Source organism: Nicotiana tabacum, chromosome 6 (genome assembly GCF_000715075.1).
Source record: "Nicotiana tabacum cultivar K326 chromosome 6, ASM71507v2, whole genome shotgun sequence".
In the NCBI taxonomy this organism is placed as follows: domain Eukaryota; kingdom Viridiplantae; phylum Streptophyta; class Magnoliopsida; order Solanales; family Solanaceae; genus Nicotiana; species Nicotiana tabacum.
This window is the reverse complement of record NC_134085.1, coordinates 201315927-201336489: the sequence shown is the minus strand read 5'-3', so window position 1 is coordinate 201336489 and position 20563 is coordinate 201315927. Positions and strand designations below refer to the sequence as shown.

Sequence of the window (20563 nt, the reverse complement as noted above, 5' to 3'; positions counted from 1 at the left end):
GAAGTTTGGAGACAAACGTTGGAGTCTAAAGGTTCAAGTTGAGTAGGTCGAAAATAGAGTACTTGGAGTGTAAGTTCAGTGATGGGATGCATGTAGTAGAAGTGGAAATGAAGATTCATACTAAGGTCATCCCCAACAGAGATAGTTTCAAGTATCTTGGGTCAATAATCTAAGGCAGCGGGGAGATTGACGAGAATGTTACTCATTGTATTGGAGTGAGGTGGATAAAATGGAAGCTCGTTTTGGGGTTTTCGTGTGATTAGAATGTGCCTCCTAAACTTAAGGGCAAGTTCTACATGGTGGTGGTTAGACTGACTATGTTGTATGGGGTTGAGTGTTGACTCGTCAAGAAGCCCCGTGTCTATAACATGAAGGTCGCTGAAATGAGGATGTTGAGATGGATGTGCGGACATACTAGAAAAGACAAGATTATGAATGAAGTTATTAGGGAAAAGGTAGGAGTGACCTCTATGGAGGACAAGTTGCGGGAATCGAGACTGAGATGGTTTGGACATGTGAAGAGGAGAGACATAGACGCCCTGGTCAGGAGGTGTAAGAGGTTGACCATGGCAGATCTGAGGAAGGGTCGGGGTAAGCCAAAGAAGTATTAGGGAGAGGTGATTAGGCAGAACATGTCATTGCTTCAGCTTACTGAGGACATGACTCATGATAAGAAGGTGTGGAGGTCGAGGATTATGGTTGAAGGTTGACAGGTAGCCGTGAGTTTCTCCTAGACTTACTAGTAATACTAGTATTGTTTTTATATTTTCTTATTCATGGTTCTTTATTATTATATGTTGTGTCATTCGCTTCCGTTTCCCTATTACATTGTTATTACTATTGTTTGTTGCTTTATTTTCACTGTTCCTTGAGCCGAGGGTCTATCGGAAATAACGTCTCTATTTGGGTGAGGTCTACATAAACACTAACCTCCTCAGACCCACTTCTGGAATTACACTGGGTTTGTTGTTATTGTACTATTTGGAGTTATTTATCAGTTAAATGTCACGTCCTTAGTCGTTAACTAAGTACACGTGCGACATTTGACAACTCGCTCACGATCTTGCAAAACTTGCTCACGTTCTTGCTATGCCAAGTCAGCCTTACTACACTCAAGATCGCTAAGAGAATGGTAGAAAGAACACAAGAGAATAGAAATGAATGGCCCCCTTTATATACTAGTCTCCTAGGGGCTAGTGTGTAAATATTAATTATTACAAAAGTCCCTTATTATTTACAAATAAGTCCCTTCTCTAGAATTTTCTACATAGCTAGAATCTTCTAAGAACTTTCCTAGCAAATCTATAGGGATCTAGGGTCTTCCTAAGGAAATGTCCATACATCTCTAGAATCTTCTCACAAATGCTAGCCTTCCTCCTATATAAACTTCCACATGACATTAATATATGTCAAATGGTGCCTATGTGGCATGATGACATGGCGGGTCATCACACTCTCCCCCACCTAATGTTGCGACGACCACAGCGCAATGACGCTGCATAAACTCTCAGATCTTATCTTTGAATTGCTACAAGTCTTCATATCGTTCCTACGTGGCCTCCTCCGGTGATTGCCCTTTCCAATGGACAGGAACATAGCGGTGGCTTTCTGCCCTTGTTTTCGCATAGCCTGGTAATCAATGATAGCCTCAATCTCCTGATCATGCGAGGCGGTGATAGTAATTGGCGCTCGACTTGATTGGCCTCTACTTGGATCATCCTTGTCTTCATGATATGGCTTAAGCATGCTGGCATGGAAGACATGGTAGATCTTAAGATATGATGGCATGTCAAGCTTATATAAGATCTTGCCTACCTTGGCAACGATCTTAAACGACCCCTCATACTTGCGAATCAGATTCTGATGCATGCCCCGTAATGCCTTGAACTGTCTCGGGTTAAACTTCACCATGACCATGTCCCCAACTCTATAGTCCGTGGGACGCTGCTTACGGTCCGCAAACTTTTTCATCTTCTTAGCTGCCTTATCCAAGTAGGACGTAGCAGTGTCAAGCTCTTCCTCCCATCCTTTGGCCATATGATAAGCCCTCAAACTCTTTCCCTCGAACACGGCTGGTAATGAATGTGGAGTTTGTGATTGTTGGCCTGTGGCTAGCTCAAATGGTGTCCGCCCCGCGGACTCACTCCGCTGCAAGTTATAAGAGAATTGGGTGATGTCTAGGAGCCTTGCCCAATCTTTCTGATGTACGCTTATATAATGCATCAAGTAGCGTTATAGTAAGGCATTGACCCGTTCCGTTTGTCCATCCATCTGTGGGTGAAAACTAGTGGAAAAGTCTAGTTCCGTGCCAAGTATGTCGAATAACTCTCGCCAAAAGTTCCTAGTAAAACGGGGGTCTCGATCACTAATGATATGTCTTGGTAAGCCACAATACTTCACAACGTTCTTAAAAAATAGTTTGGTGGCTTCCTTGGCTGTGCAACTTGGTGAGGCGGGCATGAAGGCAGCATATTTAGAAAATCTATCTACGACTACCATAATAGTACCATAACCGTCAGACTTCGGTAGGCAAGTAATAAAAGCCACAGTCACACTCTCCCATGGACGCTCTGCAACTGATAGTGGCTACAAAAGTCCGTCGGGTTGTTGTTGCTCAACCTTGTCCTGCTGGCATACAAGACAAGTTTACACATAACACTCTATGTCATCTCGCATGTGTGGCCAATAGTAGACTGACTCAACCAAGGCCCTAGTGCGACGTTGGCTTGCATGAGCATCCCACATTATGTCATGACTCTCCCTTATGATCCGCCGTCTAATGTCTCCAAACTTAGGCACATAGACCCGCCGACTCGTGGTAAGTAATAGGTCATCTTCTACCCAAAAATGTCTCGTCTTGCCCTAGTTGGCTAAATCTATAAGTTGTTTGGCTACTGGATCATGCTGTATGACTTCTTTTATAGCCTCGCGAATGTCCCAACTTGCTGAAGTGATGGAAGCAAGCTCGACTTTCCGGCTAAAAGCATCGGCTACAACGTTACCATTGCCCCGCTTATACTCCAACACATAATCAAACTCGGCCAAAACATCCTGTCACCTTGCCTGTTTTGGTGTGAGCTTCTTCTGCGTCTGAAATTAGCTAGTAGCCACATTGTCAATCTTGACCACGAACCTCGATCCGAGCAAATAATGTCTCTATGTACGAAGGCAATGCATAATGGCAGTCATTTCCTTCTCTTGCACCGTGTAACGCCGCTCCGTCTCATTTAACTTGTGGCTCTTAAACTTATGTGATGCTTATCCTACTTCAGGATACCCCCAATGGCAAAGTTTGAGGCATCTGTGCGCACCTCAAATGTCTTGGCAAAGTCGGGTAACGCCAACACTGGCTCCTCTGTCATAGCTACCTTAAGGCCTTCAAATGCCTTTTGACAATGTTCCGTCAAACCCCATGGCTTGTTCTTGTTTAGCAACTCAGTCAATGGTGCGGCCTTTGCAGAGTAGCCACTGATGAATCGACGATAGTAGTTAACAAGGCCAAGGAAGGATCTCAACTCGATTACCTTTGTAGGTTCCTCCCACTCCTGGATAGCACGTACCTTAGCCTCGTCTATGCGTAGCTCACCAATGCTAATAACATGGCCTAAGAAGTGCACCTTTGATTGTGCAAACTTGCATTTATCCCTCTTGGTGTATAGCTCGTTCTCCCGCAAGACTTGGAAAGCCTTCCTTAAGTGCTCCATGTGCTCCTCTAAGGTGTTGCTGTAGATGACTATGTCGTCTAGGTATATTACCACGAACTTATCAATGTAGGGATGGAAAATCTTGTTTATAAGAGTGAAAAATGTGGCCAGTGCATTGGTGAACGAAGGGTATCACCAACCACTCAAAGGCTCCATATCTCGCCACACATGCTGTCTTTGGCTCATCCCTTTCTGCATTGTGAACCTGATACTAGCCCTTGCGAAGAACCACCCTGGCAAAGTACTTGGCTTTCCCAAGTCTATCGAACAAGTTAGCAAATGAACGATATCGAGTACTTATTCTTCACTGTGACCTTATTAAGTGCTCGATAGTCTATGCATAAGCACAAAAATCCATCCTTCTTTTTCTGGAACAATACTGGTGCACCGAAAGGTGCCTTTGATAGGCGAATGTTACCAACATCCTGCAACTCTTTCAATTATTTCCTAAGCTCCTCTAGCTCGGGCGGTGCCATACGATATGCGGAAAAAGCGGTTGGCTTATCCCCTAGCTCCAACTCAATCTTGTGATCCACCTCTCGCCTAGGCGGCAAGTGCTTAGGCAACTCCTCGAGCATGACATCTTTGTTTCCTCAAGCAACTCCTCTATGCAAGGTGGCAGTGTCTCTTGAAAACTCTTGTCTTCCTCTAGACTTGCAATGGTTGCCACGAACGTCGGCTCCCCCTTCTTGATGCCCTTGACAACCTGCATAGCTGAGAGTTGTGCTTGGATCTGTCCGTGTGGCATAGTCACTGTAGGTACCATGCAAGCTCCTTCTCGCTCCATAACCAAGAGACATTATAGGTAGGGGTTGATCAAAGTATGACAATGTCTAAAGAACTCTTGCCCCATTATATTGTCAAAGATATCCATAGCAGTTACGGTAAAGTTTGTCATACCTTTCTAAGTTTCCAATTTGACACCAACTCCATTAGCTACCCCATAAGCATTTTGTACCTCGACATTCATGGTCTTGACGCGAGAGTTGGTTGGCGCAAGTTTCAATTCTAGTCTCTTTGCGTCAGCCTCAGTCACAAAATTATGAGTTGCTCCAGTATCCACCATTGCACGAGCGAGCTTGTTGTTGATGGTGAGATCCACGTACTGATTGCCATTCTCGATAGGTTGGATGGCTTGTTTTGTGACAGCACCACATAATCCGATCTTACCCAACTATGTGATTCTCGAACTCTCTCCTTGCGGCTGCTCCTTCCACTCACGGATCATGGCATTAATATATGTCAAATAGCGCCTATATGGCATGATGACATAACGGGTCATCACATATAACTCAATTAAACTAGAACACGAGTGGCACTGAGTGGTGAGTGTTACATAAAAACTTTACTCAACATCATACAAGGTAGCGTTGGAATTTTATATTTTAAATATTTTATTACCGTAAAAAGGAAGTGTATATTCTCATAACGTTTTTTTAGTAAAATGTTTGTGATTATCCACTTGCCACACCCTAAAACCGTACTGAATCTCAGCTAAAACAATTTAAAGCAACAATATCGTATTATTACTACTAGTTGGAGGCAGCCCGGGTTGAGCCCGGGCCCAAGACCTTATTAGTTTTTGATTTAACGTATAAAAACTTTTCTTCGCTGATCGTGAAACAAATCTGAACAATTACCACAATCTGATTCAATATGTTGCAAAACTAAGAACATAATTGATTAACTTTTAAGTTGCATCAAATGTCAAATAGGAATTAAACACATCAAAACAATATTGTGCAAGTATCTAAATCAATATGTAATTCTTCTTGCTGTTGCAATTCTATAAGCTGTATTAGGTCCCTGATAGTTTGTGTGATCTTAGGAAGTAGAATGTTTTTACCTGATATCCATGACAACAAGCTGATATGAAAAATGCAAAAGTAGAATAAGTCTTAGCACATGTCTGTAATACAAATCATCCGAATTGGCGAAAGTAGAAGGTAGCACATATGCATAATAAAACCATCAACAACAAGATTACTCTGAATTACAAATGTTGATTCAACAGGATTGACAGAATTTGGAATTGCAAGAAGACGATTAGTTGTGCCTTTTTTTAGGCGATGTTTCAACAGAAGTGCGTTCTTTTCTACCGTGTCCATATCGTGATACATTTCATATCGTTTGGCCTTGTTATCATCAACTCCTGTAATTATGCAAGCATGTTTTCTTTTTTATTGAGTATTCATTGATGTGGAAATTTAACGATTAAAAGTGTCAAAACTCCAATCACTTTACCAACCTACAATACAATGATCATTCTTTTTAAGTACCTGCCAAACTTTTGTGGAAGGTGCTATTATTCTCATACTTATATTATTTTGAATAAAAAGTTAGAAGGAAACAAAGGATAACACTTATATAATAGATATGTGACAGGAAAATATAAAGAGTTAAAATATGCAGTTTCAATTTTTGTTGCAGCATAAAATAAGAAAAAACTTAAAGGTAGATACTGGTCTTAAATAGACAAAGTAAGAAACCCTTATGCTTTTAACAGTAAGATAATCTCAATAAAATAAATTTCACTTATAATAGATTTATTTTTATATCTCATACAGGGAATTCAATGAAGAAAACTCAATGTATGTGAAACACATCATGGGATTAATCACCAAGTTACTGGCCGGAACACAAATGATATAACTAAAAATTATGTTATTGGTCGAAGAAACTCAATGTATGTGAAGCTTAACATGGGCAGTAGCCATTGGAAGGAAAATTGATCTAAGGCTATATAATTCCTATCAAGTCCTTATTAACAGATTGATCCAACAACAACAACAACAACTCATTATAATCCCACTAGTGGGGTCTGGGAGGGTAGTGTATACGCAGACCTTACCCCTACGATGGGGTAGAGAGGCTGTTTCCAAATAGACCCTCGGCATTCTTCCCTCCAAGAACTCTCCACCTTGCTCTTGGGGTGACTCGAACTCACAACCTCTTAGTTGGAAGTGGAGGTTGCTTACCATCAGAGCAACCCCTCTTGTCTAACAGGTTGATCCAAATGTTTGCAAAATGTAAGTTCACTCCTATTATAAGAAATTATCTTCTTAATTTTATATGCAGCAGATCAGAGTTGTGACGAAAATGGTACGCACTTTATATTATTTTACCAGGACAGAGAAAGAGCTTGGATGTTTGCAGGAGATGTACCATGGCAGTATGTACTTACATTTTCTGTTCTTTTTAGTTATTTCAATCTCGTCGATGGGCAATGTTAATTGAAGTAAAAGTTCTTGTCCTTAGGGTGGAATACAACATTACATTCTGCCCCAACAACTACAGTTGGAATCTTTTGAACTTGACAGAATGCCGTATTTTTTAGTGGTCAACCACACATTATTGAGATTCGTCTTCTTTAAGTACACAAATTAAATAGATGAAGTAGAAGAACCAAAATTTCGTGTGATTTCTACTCTAAATTCTAAAAGCAGCTGAGTTTTCAAATAACAGGAAGAATAGATTTTAATAATTACACCAGGCAAAATAAAGAACAAGAAGTCCAACATATTACACTGAGTTCTAAATAACATATGAAAAGGAAGAAAATTTGAATATCTGCTTCAAGTAGCAGTTGTTTCTTTTCAATAGTCTGTAAACATATATGTACCTGTGAAGTTAACATTATTTAACACGGACCCTATATTTCACATCTTCCTCTACTTCAGAGTTGATATGTACGTTGAATTTTTGCCCACTGTATACCTTTCGTATGTTATTCTATTCAACAACGTTAATTTATTTCTTATCAGTTTTAGTCTCCTGTTCCTTAATTAAACAACAATGACATTCAAAAACTTTAGGAGATATACTAAAGAATTGTTCTTTTTATATGGTAGTGACTTTAATTTTCTCTTGTAGACGCAAAAGCTCCAATAAATTGTGTATGCTTCAGAGGACTTAAACACCAAATTGTTTGATGACTAAAACCTTAGTTAAAAACCCTTAAACGATAGGCACACTACAACACTCTCCTGCACTTTTGCCAACACACACACACACTCACTCACTCTCTCAAGCAGCTACTGTGTTTAGATGGAGAAGGAAACAGAAAATAAGAAGAAGCAAACAGAAATAAAATTAAACAGTCTTTTGTTGGTTAACTCAATTTTGGGAATATCACCACAGTAGAGTAAATTGACACACCCATGCAAGTTTGATGGGGGGTCCAAATTCCAAAAGATAAAACGGAACTCCAGTTCAATTTTTTCCTAACGAGAGAATAGAAAGGGTCCAGACTTTAAAATGACAGTCCACCATAAAAGACCAGATTTCAAATACAAAAGCAAATAAAAATCAAGAAGGAGCTTTTCTCGCACAAACATGATCATTAGAAGAGTAATTAAAACAACAGTTTGAGTTCCCACTTAAAATTGGTGTGTAATAGCTTTGATAGTTTTACCCAATTTAAATAATTTCTAAGCAACAACTATTCCAAACATTAGAAAATAAGAAAGTAAAACTTACCTTGTAACTGTACAATGAATGCAAATAAACTGTGCAGGAAGAGAGATAAAGGAAATTGTAAAAGGAGTTGAGCAGCTGGGAAAATGAATAGTGAGGCTGTGCAAAGCCGGAGGAAGCAGTACAGATGTTCATTTGAGAGGTGTAAGGGAACGTGTCAAAATTAAGGTAGGGTTTAGCACGTGCCTTAGGCCAAAACATTTACGGTCTTCCGAAAATGCCCTGATGACCCCAAGCTCCTCAACTGTCCCTTATAAATAAGAGGAATATTATTATTATTCGCCGCCATTAACGGTTTCCGATGAGCAAACTCCTCCGTTCTTTACTATTTTGATCTTCTGGAATTAGGATTTTCGAAAACCGCTTTCCAATTTTTTCAGTTGATCTCTATTTGTTGTTCGTCTATAGGACTGATTTCTGGGATTTTTTCCATATTCTGTGTCGGGCGAAAATCCATCAGTTGCAAAAAATTCCTTTCTTTTCTTCTCTTTTGATTTTTTGTTTTAATAATGAAAATGATCTTCTTGCTTGTCACAATGTCAATAAACGATAATCTTGTATATTGACGTTTCTTCAAGTGTGTCGTCACCAAATTCACATTTTTCTACCGCTGGTGACGGTGACAGTCTGACCCGCCTGTATTTTTCTTGGATCCGTGGGTGTTTGTATGTTTTGCAGGTATCACTTTTGTGGCTGTTTGGTGGCGGTAGGGAGGTGCACACGCACAAGCAGTAGAGCAGCAACTATACACCGGGTTCCGCAGCATCGGGAGTATACTAAGTCGAAAGATCCAGGTTCTATTCGTGGGAATTGGTGCATCCTGCCTCCTATTTCTCTTGTCTCCTGTGTTAATTACTTTGTTGCGGTAGTATTTCGTACTAGTCTAGTCAGTCTAGTAGTGGGCTTGTAGTTACTACTTACCCCCTTTGGTGTTCTGTGTGGTGTTTTTTTCTTCTTTATTTTTAGACCTACGTAGGTATAGAGCCTGTGGTCTGTAATGGTAGAGTAGGATCATGTCCTCGGGGAGGTCAGGGGGGGGGGGGGGTAAGGAGAGGGTAGGGCAAGGGGCAGGGGGTGGGACTGGGGCCAAAAGGGGTAAAGGGAACAAGGTCATCTGTAGGTTGAGAATTGGACCGTGGAATATAGGGACATTGACAGGTAAGTCTATAGAGCTGACGAAGATTCTCCAAAAGCGGAAGGTCAATATAACGTGTGTACAGGAGACTAGGTGGGTAGGATCGAAGACGAGGAATGCATACGGGTATAAATTGTGGTTCTCCGGAGTCATGAAGGGTAAGGACGGAGTGGGCATTTTGGTGTATAGGGAGCTTAGAGAGTCGGTAGTAGAGGTTAGGCGAGTAAATGACAGATTAATGGCGATTAAGGTAGTAGTTGGAGGGATCCCTCTGAATGTCATTAGCGCTTACGCGCCACAAACGGCCTTGGACAAGGAGGTTAAAAGGCGCTTTTGGGAGGCGCTGGATGAGGTGGTGCGGGGTATTCCGCCTACGGAGAAGCTATTCATAGGAGCGGATTTCAATGGTCATATTGGGTCGTCTGTTGGTGGCTATGGTGAGGTGCACAGTGGTTTTGGCTTTGGTGATGGAAGGGGGTTGTACCTCATTGTTGGATTTCGCTAGAGCTTTTGAGTTGGTGATCGTGAACTCTATGTTTCCGAAGAGGGAGGAACATTTGGTTACTTTCCGGAGTATGGTGGCTAAGACTCAAATTGACTATCTTCGCCTCAGGAGGTGTGATAGGGGGTTGTACGAGGATTGCAAGGTGATCCCGAGTGAAATCCTCGCGACTCAACATAGGCTCCTGGTGATAGACGTTGGTATCTTGATGAAGAGGAAGAAGAGGTTTGTACGGGCTTAGTTGAGGATCAGGTGGGGAGTTTTGTCTAAAGATAACGCACGGGAGTTAGAGGGGCGACTGACGAATATGGGTGCCTGGAAGAGTGGGGGGACGCTAGCGCTATGTGGACGATGACGACAGACTGTATAAGGGAGGCAGCGAGAGAGTGTTGGGAGTTTCGAAAGGTTACTCTGGCGGGCACCGAGGTGACTGGTGGTGGAATGACATAGTACAAGGTAAAGTGGAAGCCAAGAAAGCGGCTTACCTTAAGTTAGTAGAGATAACCGACGAGGATCAGAGGAGAGCGAACAGAGAAAGATATCATGAGGCTAGGAAAGAGGCAAAATTAGCGATCACAGAGGCTGAGACTGCTGCATTTGGTCGGCTGTATGAGGAACTTAGGGGCAAATGTGGGGACAAGAAGTTATTTCGGCTGGCCAAAACGAGAGAGAAGAAGTCTCTCAACCTGGATCAAGTGAGGTGCATCAAAGACGAGGAAGGTCAAGTATTGATGGAAGAGGCCCAGATTAAGCAAAGATGGCAGTCGTACTTTTATAAACTTTTGAATGGAGAGGGGGATGGAAGCGTCGTGTTAGGGAAATTGGGGCACTTCGAGAGCCGCCGCGACTTTAGGTATTGTAGGAGTATTGAGGTTGAGGAGGTCGTGGGTGCGATGGGTAAGATGAATCGGGGCAAATCGACCGGACCAGGCGAGATTCCAGTAGAGTTTTGGAAATATACGGGTAGAGCAGGCTTGGAGTGGCTGACTGAGCTATTTAATATTATATTCAGAACGAAGAGGATGTCTGATGAGTGTCGGTGGAGTACAATGGTTTTGGTGTACAAGAACAAAGGGAATATTCAGAATTGTAACAACTATAGGGGTATCAAGTTACTAAGTCATACCATGAAAGTTTGAGAGAGGGTGGTGGAAGGGAGGATAAGGAGGGCGATGTCTGTGAGTACGTGATTTTTGCCTCACATGAATTACTCCAAAAGAATTCTCAAAATTAGGTCCTTTTCTTTAATTATGTGTTATTCTAGGAATTACTGTGCAATTTTCCTGATTGTTTGCATATTTTATGCATTTTTTTAATCTTATTAATGCATTGAAAATACAAAAATATAGCATCTGCATTTAGAATTTAGTTTTACATTTTTACATTAATTAAGTAAATTGTTGTTTTACAAAAATGAAAACTTCACAAAAAATAACGTATTTGTGCATTATTAGTGTTTAATGTCAAATTTTGTGATTTATTTTCTTTTAATTTGGTGTTTAATTATTTGTGATAGGTATTATTTAAAGTTAATTAATCTTTTTTAAGATAATTAGGTTTTTTAAAATTTAATTAGGATTTTAGCTTTAATTTTGGAAGAAAAGAAAATGAAAATGACTAATGAAAGAGAGGGGAAATCAAAATTGGGCTAAAATCCCATTTAAATCCCAAGCCCAAACACAAATACACCTAATACCTAACTAAAACCAACCCAAAACCCAGGCCATACCCGGTCCGTTCAAATCAGGCCTCAAAGACGACTCAAACGACGTTGTTTCAGTGTCAACCAATCTCAACCTTCCATTCCTCACATCCAACGGCTAAGATACAACCCAGTACCCATTCAACCCGACCCTGAACCGACTCCCCTTAAACCCGATCCAACCTCTAAGCCTAATAAACGACGTCGTTCAAATCAATCAAATAATCCAAGCCATTGATCTCGTCTGATCGAACGGCCTGGATCTAATTTCACCCTCAGTATATATTTTGCCAAACAGACCCCACCCCTCTCAGAACCTTCTCCCCCTCACACATCTCTCTTCAGAGACCAAACATGCTCCACCCCTTACCACCGTGCTCCGCCCATCGGAAATCGCCTCACGGCGGTTTCGGTGGTCCAAACGACTCCATCTTTACACCACTGATTCCCCTCGACCTCCCCGTTACGAACCCCTAACCCTTGTCCCTCGAATCCCAGCCGTTTGTTTCAAATATTATATCGAAAATCGGACCAGAACCCTAGTTCATCTAATTAACCCCAGAGTAACACCACTCGACCACCCAACCTCCCTCGTCCCTAATCTAACACCACTTTCGTTCGAATCAAGCTGGAACTTTTCGAATTTTAATTCGAATGAACGAGCCCTAAAAAAAACTCCAGTTTTAATGCAAACTGGACAAAATTGAGGTTGCAATCAACCTTAGTCGTATGTTCCCAGTTGAGAACATTCTATTAAGGTCCATTTCAATCTCAAATCCAAAATGGGAGTTCGATTTCAAAGTTAAGGTGCCAAGGTTGATTCCCAGTTTATCCGGTGAGTTTTGTTGTTTGTTTTATGTTTATGTTCAGTATTACTCCGATTACTGCTTTCCTCTACTCTTTTCTTTTACGAATTTGGTTCAGAATGGTTGGATTGGTCGGATTTGTTCTGCATTATGTGTCAATTTGTACATATATGAATTATGTTTCATACCTCTTTCGTTTTGGATTAATTCATGGTGTAGCTCATTCCGTGTGTAGTTAATCTTTCATGTCAACCTAATTGCTATTTTGATTAGTGAATCCTTCATCCTTGTTTCAACTCTGTTCGGTTTGGGTTAGGTTTTGAGTACGAACTGTTATTGAATTTGACGATTTGAAGCATGATCATATTCTGTTGAGTTTGAGGTTTAGTATCAATATGACTTTGGTTTATATCCAGCCTTAGTATTGCAGTGATTAGCTAGGAATTAGTTTAGTCAACTGTTAGTTTTCCTCATTAGATGAATTGGCTATAGCTAATAGAGTAGGGCAGTGAATCACAAGGGTTTCAGGGGTAATTTAGGATTCAAAACTTGAAAAGGTTTAGTGGTCTGTCAATGGGTACTAAAATACCATTAAACTAATGAATTGTTTAAGTGCTAATGGGGAACAAAACATAATGGTAGGGGAAGGTTTAAAGGAAATGGATTAAGAAATAGGTGCCCATACCTATTTGAATTTAAATAAGGAAAGGACAAGGGATAATGGGAAGAAGGGACTCTAGTGGAATTGAAAAAGAAGATCATGGGCAGAATTAGTGGGGGGGATTCTGCCTGAGCCCTTTTGAGAGGGGGGCAAGGTCAGTGTTTGGTATAAAATAGGGGTCTGGACAGAATTAAAGGAGAGATTTTTTTGGACAGGGTAAAAGATCCTTTTTCTTGGTCTGTCTTTGGGGTTTTTTTTGGAGTCTGTCTTGGGTTTTTCTTTTAGGCAGATCTTAAGGGAGAGAGTTGACAGAGTTTTTACTGTTTCATTACCCTAATTAACTTGTCAAAATCTCAGCCAGCAGTCCGAGCTCCCTAAGAATCATAAACAGCTTTAAAACTCTCTGCTTCAAGTTTCAGAGATCACTTTTGAGAGTCTTTAATCAGTTAGAGAGGGTCTTGAAAAATCAGTTTCTAAAGCTTAAAGACTGGAAAGCTCGAATCTTGGCTTGACTCTAGCTCGGTTGAGTCTGTTTGTGGTTGTTTGGAACTTCAAATTGCTGCTGTGAACTGCTGTTGTATTGTTGCTCGTATTACTGCTGCTGCTGATCTTTCTTCTACTTTATTTCTGTTCCAATTCTAGGTACACTTCCTTGATTTGCTTCCATGTAACTCCAAGTTGAAGTTGAAATAAAAATTGCTACCAGATCTCTGCACTTTGGATGCTATTTGATATAGTTTAAGTTGTTTAAATTATTACTTGTTGCTAGTTGATTAAGATGGTATTGATTTGAGCAATAGACTGGGTTGTAATAATGTGGACCGTTAATTGGGATTGCCCTAGGTTAATGTGAATTATATGTTGCAAGTGACTGTCAGTCAGCTTAAGGATCTCGTGTTTGTTAATTGGTTAGATTGATGAGTGTGGAATGAAATTAGTTGTAGCTAACTTAGTTTGTATATTTAGTATAGAGTTCTCGAACTGTAGTAATGTGAGCTGAAATTATCCTTCAGTTTTGGCTAGTTTAATTTTGTTCCTGATAATTTGATTATTAAAGTCAGAAGGCAGTTGAAATAGGAAATCACTTCGAGTCCTTGAATTCTCATGTGTACTGACAGTAAACTTGCATGAAACCCTGAATCATTTGAGCATTGATTTAACATTCTCAATATATGCTTTCTTTCACCTTAATAGTATCCAATAGCTCATCAAAAGATAAGTAGAAATAATCTGAGCTTTAAGCTGAAATCAGAAAGGTAGTTGTTTCATCAATCTGAATAGGTGAATCACGTTTTTCCTTTGTTGTAAATGGTGAAATACGAGTAACTTGAAGCTGTCCATGAATACTTGAAATTCATTTTGAATGGGCGATCAAGGCTTAGATGGACTGGGCTCCGATGCATTTCAGGCGACCCAAGTTTGGTTTTAATTAAACGCTCGTGTAAACCTGGGCTCAGGCCTAAGACTGGCTTGCTCTCGTGTGTGCCTGGATTTTGGTCCATTTAAACGGGCTGTGCTTCAGGCCCAAGCTGGCTGACAGTTCAAGTAGCGTGAATCCATTGACCTCAAATATAGTCGTTATTAATTAGGATTTTTTTTCTTTATTTTAGAGAAAAGAATAATTAGAAAAATCATAGTCGCTTTAGGATCAGTCCTTAAAATAAACGAGGTGCGCCGCGCCAAATAAAAATCACAAATTGAGTGGCCCTCTTTAACTACTTCTTTAAAAATGTTAGACCTCGGGACGCGCCCTTTAGCGAATTTCGTGGCTTCCCTCAAAGTTAATAAAACGCTAGATTGTTTTAGACGCGCTTTTAATAATTTACTTTCTTAAACTCGGGTGCACATTTATGTGACCCAAATCCAAATCTCAACGGAGTCGAAATGTGTCAATAACCACGGGTGCATTGATGTGACGTGGTTCGAGATGTGTTTTCACGACGTTGCAATTTTTGTTAAAAATAATAATAATAAAAGCGGTAAAAAGTTAAAATTTGCACATAGGTTCAACATGTATTAAAATCAGATAAATAAGCCGAATATGACATTTGAGCGACCGTGCTAGAACCACGGAACTCGGGAATGCCTAACACCTTCTCCCGGGTTAACAGAATTCCTTATCCGGATTTCTGGTTCGTGGACTATAATACAGAGTCAATCTTTTCCTCGATTCGGGATTCAACCGGTGACTTGGGACACCATAAATCTCCCAAGTGGCGACTCTGAATTAAATAATAAATCCCGTTTCAATTGTCCTTTAATTGGAAAAACTCCCCTACGCCCCTGTGGCGCAGGTAAAAAGGAGGTGTGACAATGTCTATATCAAAAAACCAGTTCGGGTTCATGCCGGGTCGTTATACTACGGAAGCTATCCACTTTATCAGGAAATTGGTGGAACAATACAGGGATAGGAAGAGAGATTTGCATATGGTGTTTATTGACCTAGAGAAGGCATATGACAAGGTCCTTAGGGACGTCCTTTGGAGGTGTCTAGAGGTGAAATGTGTGCATGTGGCTTACATTAGGACGATAAAAGATATCTATGATGGAGCCATGACTCGGGTTAGGACTGTGGGAGGTGACGCAGAGCCTTTTCCGGTGGTTATGGGGTTACACCAAGTATTGGCGCTCAGTCCGTTCTTATTTGCCCTGGCGATGGACGCACTGACACACCATATTCAAGGCGAGGTGCTATGGTGTATGTTGTTCTCTGATGATATAGTTCTGATTGATGAGACGCGAGACAACATTAATGGAAGACTAGAGGTATGGAGGCAGGCCCTGAAGTCTAAAGGTTTCAAGTTGAGTGAGACTAAGACGGAATATGTGGAATGTAAGTTCAGCGACGTGGTGGGGGACACGGATGTGGAAGTCAGGCTTGACTCTTAGGTCATCCTCAAGAGAGAAAGTTTTAAGTACTTAGGGTCAATTATCCAAGGAGATGGGGAGATCGACGGGTATGTTACACACTGTATTGAGGTGGAGTGGATGAAATGGAGGTTAGCGTTTGGAGTCCTGTGTGACAAGAATGTGCTACCGAAACTCAAGGTAACTTCTATAGAGCGGTGGTTAGACCGGCCATGTTGTATGGGGCTGAGTGTTGGCCAGTCAAGAATTCACATATCCAGAAGATGAAAGTAGCAAAAATGAGGATGTTGAGATGGATGTGTGAGCACACTAGGTTGGATAAGATTAGGAATGAACATATCCGGGAGAGGGTGGGTGTGGATCCGGTGGACGACAAGATGCGGGAAGCGCAACTTAGTTGGTTCGGACACGTGCAAAGGAGAAATGTAGATGCACCGGTTAGGAGGTGTGAGCAGTTGGCTTTGGCAGGCACGAGAAGAGGTAGATGGCGACCTAAGAAGTATTGGAGCGAGGTGATCAGACAGAACATGGCGCGGCTCCAGATTTTCGAGGACATGGCTCTTGATAGGAAGGTGTGGAGGTCGAGCATTAGAGTTGTAGGTTAAGGGGTAGTCGAGCGGTTTTCCTCTTTGTCCATGTTTCCCTCTTTGTTCCGGCGACTATGATAGTGTTTTGTCTAGCACTGCTAGTGATTTATGTTATGTTTCACACTTTTGCATAATATTTGTATTATTGCTTTTCCATTTATTTGTGTTACTGCTTTTCCATAATATTTGTGTTACTGCTTTTTCATTTATTTGTTATCTCTCATGTTGCTACTATTATTTTGGGTTTTTGTTGTTACGAATCTAGTGTCTATGAGCCGAGGGTCTCCCGAAAACAGTCTCTCTACCCTTTCCAGGGTAGGGGTAAGGTCAGCATACACTTTAGCTTTTCCAGATCGGTGAATTCTACTGGGTTATTGTTGTTTGTTTTGTTTATTATTATTCCACGAAAATCTCTCTCCTCCATTTTCGCCTTCCAGAGGCGCCACCTGTTCTGACCCAACCAGGTACTTTTTTTTCATTTCTGTTTTTCTCGTTCTTATCGAATATCTTTACGATAATATACCCTAATTTGATGGGTATTTCTAGCATGATGTTTATATTTAGTAATATCAAACATGTATAATATATGTTCATGGACATGGACATGGTCATAAAGATCCCAAGTGTTTGATATATTCTTCTTGTCGGCTTTGTTGCTTCAGGCTTTGCATCTGTCGCAAAAACCAAAAATGAATAGTTGCGGCTATCAGCAAACCGCCTTGGTTGGTTCTGTTGGCGTTGTTTGCCCTAAGCCTCGCCGGCTCGGGTTCTTCAATTCATCCTATGTTCACGCCGACGAACCCATCAGAGGAACTGAACTTCTGGATATCATACTCACCAAGGTAACTTCTGGATGATTCCATTTCTCAATTCAAGTGGAAAATTTTGAAAAGAAAGATGTTTCTTTTGTTACTAATACTAGATTTATATATGCAAATGAGCTAGTTATTTTATGTGAACTGTTTTTAATTCAATTACTCCTGCTGGCAAATTATGATTTTTCTTCTATAAATAGGGGGGCTATGATGTGGAGACAACCAATTTTGAGCTAGCTTCATCTCCGCCATTCTTTTTCGGGTCTCCGCCTACCAGGGCTTCCAATCCCCTGATTCAGGATGCTCAATTCAGCAACAATAACAACATTTTTTTTCCTATACTAGCAATTCCAGAAGGAGCAGCTGCACCTTCACCACCATCCTCCTTTACCTCCACCTCTGCTCGTGTCTGCGTTCCCGTGAAGTATGGGAAAAAGCAAGCTGCTGTGAGGATTGAAGGCTTCAATTGCTGCAGCAGCATCTCCGCTGTTGCTTAGGTAAATCCTGTCGCATAGATGATGACAAAACAACCACAACAAAGTAAAAGACGTAAAAATGTGAGATTTTTGGGGAGAGGTGATAAACCAAACCAAATTCTTTTTGGCCTTGTATATATAGAGTGAAAGAAAATGAGTTATATTATCCAGTCATTCAAATCCTGTTTGTGAATATGTTTATTAGGTGACGAATGAGTGTTCATTTGATAGCGGAAAAATAAGTAGTAAACTGAGTAACCCAAAGAGGAAAGATAGGCCAAATGATTGTCCTTTTTCCTTTGGTATTAATTGGGTTTCTTTCTTAGAATTAGGCCAAGTTATGTGTTGAGTATGTAATGTAGTGTGAGAGTCTCAAAAGAGAGACTTATTCTTTGTGACTGAAAAAGTTTGTCACTCTATCCCGTCATTTGTAATTGTAATCAGAAGGAGAGGAGAAGATAGTCTTGTTAGACAAATTTTATTCACATTGTGTTTATTCTACTACTAGTGGTAATTTCTTTTTCAGTAGTGCTACTGATTTGCTTATACTTCTGCTGTATGGTAGCAAGGAAGCAAGTGCAATGAGCTCTTTTTTGTCAAGTTTTGATATCAACAATGTAAGTGTAGTATTGTTTTACATATAGCTTTATGAAAAGTCCATTTAATGGTGTTATTATTGCCAATACTATGTGATTCTGCTGAGGATTCTGAACTTATCTAATTGCTAACAATGACTTGAGTTGTGGCTTTCCCAGGTCAGGTCAGTGTTCTTCTTTATTTAGCTCAGATAACATTTATTTGTATAAATTTGATGTCTTCTGAATAAAAATGCTGTTTCTTTGAGGAATTAGTGTAAATTGAACCCATTTTCATGCAAATAAGATTAGAAAACAAAATTATGTAGTCTTTGAACAGGAATGGAAATGGATATCTCTTTATGTTCATTTTCAGCAGTTATGTAAACCGTAACGCCTCTTTCTTTTAGTAAGATAAATCAAAATATAACACTTAATACTGGGACTTTTGATAAGGGATCCTCCCAAAAAAAAAAACGCAAGTAGGTGCTAAGAGACCAACGGAGGGCTTGACTAAAGCGACGAATTTCAAATTCTTTCCATGAGAAGTAACCGAATAACCAGGAAGCTATATAGGTTTCTTCTTCGTTCTTTCCCTGATTGCATCATTAGATAAATTAGTTAATAGTTGTGGAGGAGAGATACTCGTTTAAATTAAACGCAGAATTTGTTTAAACAACTAAAGCTTGCTGAACAGGCAACCATTTAAATATAAATGATTTTACATCCTGTAACTTAATTCCTTGTACACCTCTGAGCTCTGTCAATAAATGCCTAAAAGCTTCTAGGGTTGATCAGGTAGTTTAACTTTTTCCCTACTCTACTCAGGGATAAAGGCATTACTAGGAAACGAAGGTAACTGTTCCATTTGGCTACGATGTTAAATCATCCAATTATTGGTCTCAATTACCTTTTTCAGTTAAATCATATTCTTACTTGTTGCAATTACCTTTTCTTTTTCAGTCGTTCTTTAGCCGAGGGTCTATCGGAAACAGCCTCTCTGTCCTTCCAGGGGTAGGGGTAGGGGTAAGGCTGCGTACATCTTACCCTCCCCAGACCCCACTTGTGGGAAACTACTGGGTTTGCTGTTGTAACTTAAAACTTCTCAAGGATTTTATATTTCATTATTCCCCTCTACTTTTTTGCCCCATCTATCGAGTTTTTTATTCTAGCTAATAGTTTTTTTGGGGTTAAAATTGTCCAAATATTGTTTGCTAGATTAGTTACTGATAATTAAGTGAATTGAGCTGTGTACTTGGTGTTCTCTGTAAGGTTTTACACTATGCAGCTTAAAGATCGGTTACTCAGATTTCCTAAGATAAAGCATCGTGCCAACATGACCCAATATCTTGGTTCTATTAGAGGCATTGTTTGGTATATTAGAGTTTCTAGGCCATCTAATGTGGATCCGGCTGTTATCAAGGGAGCCATGGGTGCTGAAATTGCGCAGTCACATTGTCGGCACTTTCATGTGCTACCTGCTGTTGATGAACTTGCAGGATTTCAGAATTTCAGGTCCAAAGTTTATAAAGCTGAATTATTATGGCATGCTGAGCCATTATTTACATATGATAAGATAAACTTCTACAATCTGGAGCTGAACAATACTAATGTAAGGTTCTTCTGTTTTCTCCTATTACTGTTGAATTGTTTAATTTTATGCATTTGATTACATGCATAGTGAATATATTGTTTTTGACTAACCAGGAGAACGACCCCCTTACTTTCTTGGTAACATTAGTTTCGTAATTATTGGCTCTTAATTTTTAAGCCTAGTTGCTTCCGCTGATAAAAAGAGTACGATTTTAGCCCGTAGGAAGCTTTAATGAGCCAAAACTTTTAGAAAAGAAAATCCTCCAGAATTTAAGGCTTCTGAAACTAGACCTGCTGTGAGGAAACTTACATAAGCAAAACTGATATTTGGAAAGGCCGGATTCTCGGCATCTTTTTTCTCCCATTTCTTTGGGCACCATTTCACATCTATTAATATGATCGACAACTAAATTTGTGTTTATTCATGTCATATTCTGATTCATAAGTAACATCTTCTGGCTATCATTAACATGTGGAAATGTTATAACTGTCTCATATTTATGTGTTAGTTGATAGAGGATGAAACTTTTTGTTTATATACTTTTGGGAAGTAAAACTCCCTCCCCCTTCCTCATCAAGGCCAAGTTCATTTTCTTGGGTTAAGAGCTTAGAAGTATTTTACTGATAGGTGATTGTGAGGCTTGACCTCTGTTAGCTCTGGTA

The 20563-nt window shown here is 40.2% G+C and overlaps 2 protein-coding genes and 1 long non-coding RNA gene across 5 annotated transcripts; 2 read left to right on the top strand and 1 right to left on the bottom strand.

Moving 5' to 3' along the window:
* Positions 1-5576: 5576 nt before the first annotated feature.
* LOC107787432 (uncharacterized) lies at positions 5577-8320 on the bottom strand. The gene is made up of 2 exons (XR_001648393.2): positions 8184-8320; positions 5577-5856 (listed from the first exon to the last, which is right to left on the bottom strand). It is a non-coding gene; the product is annotated as an uncharacterized LOC107787432 (long non-coding RNA).
* A 172-nt stretch (positions 8321-8492) lies between these two features.
* LOC107787430 (uncharacterized) lies at positions 8493-18217 on the top strand. Of its 3 annotated transcripts, none has more exons than XM_016609000.2 (3): positions 8493-8974; positions 17104-17283; positions 17457-18217. In XM_016609000.2, the coding sequence occupies exons 2-3, from the start codon at positions 17131-17133 to the stop codon at positions 17751-17753; spliced, it is 450 nt and encodes a 149-aa protein (XP_016464486.1). In that variant the 5' UTR covers positions 8493-8974; positions 17104-17130; the 3' UTR covers positions 17754-18217. The 3 variants fall into 3 exon arrangements, with proteins under 3 accessions (XP_016464486.1, XP_075112545.1, XP_016464485.1); XM_075256444.1 differs by having other exon boundaries at positions 8493-8993; XM_016608999.2 differs by lacking the exon at positions 8493-8974 and adding an exon at positions 9681-16905.
* Positions 9891-10847, top strand: LOC142182280 (uncharacterized). The gene is made up of 3 exons (XM_075256476.1): positions 9891-10042; positions 10179-10689; positions 10830-10847. Exons 1-3 carry the CDS (start codon positions 9891-9893, stop codon positions 10845-10847), a joined length of 681 nt encoding a protein of 226 aa, XP_075112577.1.
* Positions 18218-20563: the final 2346 nt, after the last annotated feature.

What these genes read in the sequence shown, in the direction of transcription:
- LOC142182280 (XM_075256476.1), top strand. Translation starts at nt 9,891, where the DNA reads ATGGTGGCTAAGACTCAAATTGACTATCTTCGCCTCAGGAGGTGTGAT. An exon ending in TTGATGAAGAGGAAGAAGAG is followed by an intron (nt 10,043 to 10,178) that starts GTTTGTACGGGC and finishes CGATGACGACAG; the next exon opens with ACTGTATAAGGGAGGCAGCG.
- LOC107787430 (XM_016609000.2), top strand. Translation starts at nt 17,131, where the DNA reads ATGAATAGTTGCGGCTATCAGCAAACCGCCTTGGTTGGTTCTGTTGGC. An exon ending in TGGATATCATACTCACCAAG is followed by an intron (nt 17,284 to 17,456) that starts GTAACTTCTGGA and finishes TTCTATAAATAG; the next exon opens with GGGGGCTATGATGTGGAGAC.